Source organism: Coptis chinensis, chromosome 7 (genome assembly GCF_015680905.1).
Source record: "Coptis chinensis isolate HL-2020 chromosome 7, ASM1568090v1, whole genome shotgun sequence".
NCBI classification, from domain to species: Eukaryota; Viridiplantae; Streptophyta; class Magnoliopsida; order Ranunculales; family Ranunculaceae; genus Coptis; species Coptis chinensis.
The window spans coordinates 83,157,305-83,164,419 of record NC_141462.1 but is presented as its reverse complement, the minus strand read 5'-3'; the positions used below and the strand labels follow the sequence as shown (position 1 = coordinate 83,164,419).

At 35.5% G+C, this 7,115-nt stretch overlaps 1 protein-coding gene across 1 annotated transcript; it reads right to left on the bottom strand.

The window, feature by feature from the left end:
- Positions 1–297: 297 nt before the first annotated feature.
- LOC147489416 (ubiquitin-conjugating enzyme E2 variant 1C) lies at positions 298–3,677 on the bottom strand. The gene is made up of 4 exons (XM_086574948.1): positions 3,211–3,677; positions 2,882–3,021; positions 1,136–1,261; positions 298–690 (listed from the first exon to the last, which is right to left on the bottom strand). The coding sequence occupies exons 1-4, from the start codon at positions 3,242–3,244 to the stop codon at positions 550–552; spliced, it is 441 nt and encodes a 146-aa protein (XP_086431074.1). The 5' UTR covers positions 3,245–3,677; the 3' UTR covers positions 298–549.
- Positions 3,678–7,115: the final 3,438 nt, after the last annotated feature.

Sequence of the window (7,115 nt, the reverse complement as noted above, 5' to 3'; positions counted from 1 at the left end):
TTTCTGAATAAGAGAAATCTCGAACACGTGAAAAAGGTCAGGGTCTAATGGGGTCAGCCTATTATATATATGAGATAACTGAAAGAGGGAGAGGGATGGAAATTGTCTGAGTTTATTTTTTCTAAATACAAATACCCAAAATTATTGCTAACAGACTAACAAGTACAGGAAATGAAAAACAAATAAAACTTTTCTTTTGCTTCTTTGCACTGCTGAAGATTGAACTGAAACGTTGCATACTTCCACTTAATTGCAATGACAATAACAATTTCCAATGAGAATATTGACACCCTAGTAGATGACTTCCATTATGGCAGTCAAAGAAAAGCTCGTAAATACTTCATGATATTTTTGAATGCACGGACAAATTCCATTCATCAAATGGCTTTGCTGCAAAGATACGACAAACTAACAGAAATAAAAGGGACATACACAAGAAGTATCAAAAGCCGAAAGGTATTCTTTGGTCCTTTTAACTTTCAGGACCAACACAGTTACAGATACTATCTTGGTGTATATAATGCAATTCGATCTACACCCCACCTTTGACTAGAAGAAAGTACCTTCTGGCGGCTGAACCAGCTTCCGGTTGTGAGGGGCCGCCATGTCCTTCTTAAGCTGTGTCAGTACGTCTTCCATCGTGTACTCCCTTTGCCAGTTTGAAAGCATTCCAAACTTCTTTGATTCTACCTGCACAACTTGGACAGCATCAAAGCCTTGCAAGTCAGTGTCCTGATAGTACCGTTTAAATAACTCGAGGGAAACTTTTATGTTCAAACAGGGATGAAGCTCATCAACATTTGAATTAGCAGAATAACACGTCTAAGTAGTTAACAACAAGAAGTAAATGGACTACATCAGAATTTTGCTCCTTAGGAATAGACGGTAATGGGGGGTTCTACACAGTCGATATAACTACTGACACCATATTGGGGTCCTCTCCTCCGGCTGAATATAGTTATTCAATAAATGACAGACAGGGTGGACCAAGTGAGGATACCCCCAGTGTGATTGTCCAGCAGAAGGCGGGGTGTAATGGTGTATGAATGATTCTTGGTAGTCCAGGAATACATACAGATCTACCAAATTAAAAAGTGCACACATAATAGTATTGGGCATGTTATGGATTTATTACCATTCCAGTCTCGTGATTCACGCAATTCATGTTGATCCTTGAATGGAACCGAACACTTGGAGGCTTCTCTGGATAATCTTTGTCACAGAATAGCTTCAACTGATAGATGCGGCCTTCGTGCACAGACTGAAATGGGATAAAAGAGCTCATGAAGCATTTGTACAAGATATTAAAGCGTTGTATACAAAACACTATGCGATAGTTTCAGTTTATTCTATGGTTTATTCATCGCTAACCTAAAATTATATAAACAAAATTGCCTTGGCAAGTACCAAGACTCAGCTCACTCCAGACAGAAAACACAATTATCAGAAATCAGAGAACTTCATCTATCCTTGAGGTTGAGTTTCACTGTAACTGAATATGGTTACCAAAAGTCTGAAATGCTGAGAAACAAATTACATGTGACTAAGTTTCCACTCATGTAGCAGATTATCATGAGATTTTTTAAGTTTCATGCCTGTTCAATGTAATAAGTAATGCACTAAAATAGCAGGGCTGTCTCTCCACACTAATCCACAATTATCCACCAAAGGAATGAGACAGGCAAGAGAATGACAGTGCAATTCGAAGCTGTTGCAGCCTGAAAGCAAGAATTTGAGAATTCACTAAAGACGTTTGGTTTAAAGAATTCAAGAAAAAAAATTCTTCTTTAATTCGAACTACAACGGTTAAGAATGATATGCACACCATAAAGAAGGTAATAGGGTTTCTTTCATGTGGTATGTCAGGGATCTTCAAGTACCTTAGTCCTTGTCTTTGCTAAGAGATACTTAGAGAGCAGCACGTACTTGAAATTGGTTTGCAATGTCAAAAAAATCCAGTTTGCAGTCAGTTGAGGGAAAGGGGAGTTAGACGAAAGCACTCAGTGAGACCCGAAACATACCATTTGAGTCACTTGTGTTTAGATGGGACTTGAGAGTACATTATGAGTTGATTGATCTTGCCCTTTTTTAGTTCTGTGTCTTTTTTTTTTTCTTTTCTTATGCTACTGTAAATCTGTAATGTAGGATATCTCATCCTATTGTATCCTTGTTTAGATGTATATTACTAAAACTATACAATCCAAAAAAACATAAAGAGATAGACAACCAAAGTGGTTAGTTAGAAGCATGGCTCAATATATATGCCAGATTTTGTTCCACTATATGCCAGATACTGATTCAATTCAATGTTACGCTAAGATTTCTGTTGAGTCTTACAAACTCTGAAATCCAAGCATAATTACTAATGTGATGAAATGATTTCAAATTTTATCTATGTTTGACTCAATACTGATATAATAGTACAACGACTTCTCTTTTCAAAACTGATAAAGCTGTATGCCTGTACTGCTTGCTGTAGTTATATCAGACTATCAGCAATTCTGGGGTGCAAGACTTTGATAAAGATATAAAGCAAACTTTTCAAAACCTATATCAGCCTTCTTGCTTTTGGTAAAGTTAAACTGGTAAAAAATACCAACTACTGATTTTCTCTGATATATCACAACATTCCAATATAATATTAAGAGCACTCTGTGATTTCCCCTTTTCCAGCATATATCTGTAAAATATTAGGACATTGCCAATTGCAAATGTTTTCTACAACTCAACAGAAAAACAAATTGTTTCTAACCTTGTTTTGGTGTTGTGTACTAAACCAGTTAAGAGTATAAAGTTCTAAACAAGAACAGAAGTTCAAAATCGTAATGAGGTCAAAAAGTTTTAACAGTCAGTGCAAGATATAAAGATACAAACGGCTTACATTATGAGGACCAATTATGGTACCCGTCCAAGAACGCATGTAAATATCATCCCCATCATCCATTCCATAGCTAACTGTTCCATCCCCAATGCCCTTTTCTCCACGTTCAAGTTCCTCCAACAATCTAAAGTTTCTAGGGACTGCAGAGCAACAAGAAATGACAAAGAAGCTCAGTTATTCTCCATTTACACACACACACGCAAAGATATTGCTACAAAAACAATCTTAAAAGACTAAAGAAATCATTTTTTGACATAGCTACAACTATTTAATATATGCCACACCCAATTTTCCAATCAAAAAAAAAAAAAACTGTATTATTGTTATACCAACAATACTGGATCCTCCAGAACCAATCGTCATGAAGTAATGATGATGAGGGTGAATTGGGTATGGAGATCTGATGGGAAGTTTATATAAAGGAGTCAGAAGAATCTGAAGAGGGAGAGATTGAGGAGGCGAAAAGAAAGAGAAGAGAATAAAGAGATCGAATATTTACTGGTCCCTACTCCCTATACCAGCTGATCCCCACTAGCTATGCCACTAGAATGCTCAGAATGCAATATATATTTACTGATATAAATTTGCAAAAGTTCGTTGAAATAAACAAAATATGTGGATTTTAGAGAATAAAATGTTGTTAATCGATTATATTTTAGTTTAGCTTACAAATTACTAAGCCATAAGACTTCAATCCATGCCGCGTTATTTGCGGTAAAAGTAAATTTGGTGGCTTGCAAATTAAAATCACACATTTGGTGCTCATTTATGTCCAATTTATAATTTGATCAATTTTAGACTTTAATTAGTAAAACACAAGTCTATATTTTCATTATTTTGTCTTCTAATCAGCCACAAAAGACTTCACCTAGAAAACAACTGATAAATATACGTACTATTCATCTATCGTTAAGGATAAATTACATCTTTTCTGATACCACCCCAGCTCATTCATTAAACACACAAAAAAATTTGCCATAGACCTTCATGCTCAAATAATTCTTCTAGAAGAGTTGCTATTGTAAAGGACAAACAATCATATATCCAAATGTTGAACGAGCATTTATATGTTGTTCACCTTATCTACAACAAGAGGATGTATAAAATATCTCTAAGTCTACAAATATCTTAGGTTTCTAGAAGACTAGAACACTTGATAACTTTGAGATATATATTTTATAACTATAAATACGTGGTTAAGGTCTTAGTAAAACTAGAAAGTGATCGGCTCGAGTCTACTGACTCATTATTACAGAGAGAAAAGAGGGGAAATTATTATTATTTGACTAATTAGGGTTTGCGTTTTCAAATAACTAATAATCCGGTGCAAGGTACAACTTTTTCATTTATTTTTTTATCCGTTAATTCTATTTTGGTTATGCTGTTGTTTTTGGTTCCATGACATAGTGCCATACCACAAGATGTTTGATGAAATGTTTATAAAATCAACCCATTTAGAATCCATCTATGGTAGATTATATTGCTTGCATCTTTCAATTGTTTCAATGCCCATTTTTCAATCTGGGAAATTTATCTACTCACACTCGACGGGAGGTGTCACAGCCTGAATTTCTAAACAATAACAAAATAAATATTTACTATGTTCACTTGTTTAAAAACTCAGACTATGACGGGGTGGATACAACACAAATAAAACCCTAAAAGCCAAATCATAAAAGAATCAACTTAAACTGCACAATCCCCATAATTTTTTTCACAATCACTTTATTAAACTATCTTCCGTCCAAATAAAACATCAAACAAACCCTCTAAATAAAAGTCTTCAATATCTTATTCTCATATCATGCTAAAAATGTAAACTACGTTATTATATCCCTCCAATAAGAATCAGACCTAATAAAAGAACTAACGGATTTTGCTCTCCGTAAGTAAGATCTAAATCACACCCAAACAAACAGCAAAGAAATTTTCGGTTCCATCGCTTTTCACCTATGTTCCCAAAACACACCCACGTTATCTTAGGTTAAAACAAAGCAAACATGGGTCAAGAAAATGGAATTTCTTTGGTATGAGTAGACTAACCACATAAAACAATATCATACTTTAATTATCCAAACAATCACTTTATATTTTCCCATAACTTAATCATTTTCAAAATGGAAGAATCGGTAGTTCCGCATTTCAACCGCATAGTTACTTCTCAAGCAAGACTTCTATTCTATTAACTCATTATCATAACTCGTTTTAATAACTATGTAAAAAGAAATCAATTAAAACTTACCGATATCCACTTCGGATAAGTAGGGCTGATCGTCCCCTCAAGACAAAATATTATTAAGTCCTACCCTCCTGCAAAAGAAAGTTAGAACTTTTATATAACACATGTAGATATCTATAGATATTCAAAAGCAAGTCCAAGCACACTAGCACCATCAAAGAATACAACTAACCCGCAAAGCGAATACCTTAGTTCTTCTTTAGGGCAGTCTAAACAATCTAGTCATTCATGGCACATTCACTGAATACCCATCTATAACGCTAACGGGCCATTTATGGCACATTCAATAAATGCTCACCTAACATATGACATCATCAGTCATAAAACTCAAATCCAAAATTTGAGGCGTGGAGAGTTTTAAAAGGATGTGGTAAAATTTGTTTACGCATTATTGAACTTTATTACATATATTATTTCAGAGAACGAAGGAGTATATTGTTTCTTGTATTTTTGGTTTACGCGTTATTAATTACATGGATGTCTAAGTGTCATAGCGTCGTATATAAAATTGAAATATCACATAGTAGTTAATACACGTACACACGTATATATAAAGGTCTTACCCAAACATGCTAATAGCCCTAGACCTATCCTAATAGACCGAATCATAATCCGAGTTAAAAATCAAATTGGGTCAACTGGTCAAAGTCAACCCTGGTCAACAGTCAAAGTCAATCTGCCCATGGTCAACAGTCAAAGTCAATTTGCCAATGGCCAACAAACCAGCCACTGGTCAACAGCAATCAACCAGACCTAAACTCCTCTAACCCAAAAGCCCAAAGCCTAAGGCCCAAAGTCTAAACTAAAGTTCAAAATAAAAATCTAAAATTTAAAACACATAAGCCCACCCACGATTTGGCCCAAGCCCAAATCGAAATTCACTGTTCATCTTCTCCCTCACAACACCTCCACCACCACAGCTACCACCGGCCATCCAACAAGACTAGTTGGTTCGACCCAGACAACCATAGGAATGGTTCGGCCCAAGCCCAACAGAAAAAGAAATCGCTGGTCATCTTCTTCTTCCTCCAGCACCTCTACCACCACTGGGCATCACTTGCCACCACCATTGAACCCAGCGATTGGGTTCCTTAAGAAAACCCCTACACACCTATACCAACAAATCGTGATTCCATTATACGATGAAAAACTCGAATCGACACCATTAATGTCTATAAAAGCTTCTCCTCACACTCTCCAGTACCCAATCTCCCTTCAACAATCAACAATCAAAACTACAGCCTAACCTCACAACAAAACCAACAAAACAAATTATTCAAACAATCAAAATCATAACGATTTGGTTTTTTTTTTTGTTTAGACGCCATTACTGCTCCTCCGGAGCTTTGACAGTCCACATCTCACGACACCAACAATCACCGTCAATTCAACTCAATAAAAACGCATATATACTTATCTAGTTTGACCCCAACATTTACAGTAATCATAAACAATCTATGTACTCGTTTTGTTTCAAGGTAATGGGGCAGATTTTTCTGTAACCAGTTTCGAACCAATGAAAACAGTAGTTAAACCATATAATTTTAAATGTAAAATCGACCGTATGAACACAATAGGTATTCTCCAATTCCTCCTCATACATACAGAGCGAGCAAACACGTAAAACTTAACATGAGCAAGTAAAAACAAAAACTAATATCATTATAACTTTGTCGGTAACCCAAAACAGGCTGTAAGAGTAATAAGAGTAAGAAATTTCATGTTCAATGAAGTGAGGTATTCTCTACTCACCTGTAGCACGCTCCGACTATCAGCTAGCTAACAGAAAAACTTCATTTTCTGGCTGTCAAGAAACCCCTTTTTTTTTTTCCTTTCCTCTCTATCAAACTCTCGTTGTGTTTTTGACCAACCCTATTTTGTTTCTTTTCTGTTTAAAAAAAAACCCCAAAATAGGGAAGAAAGTTTATCCCATAAACCCACGTCTCTTATTTCCACTAACACTTATCCTATTTTATTTTATCTATTATCCATTAT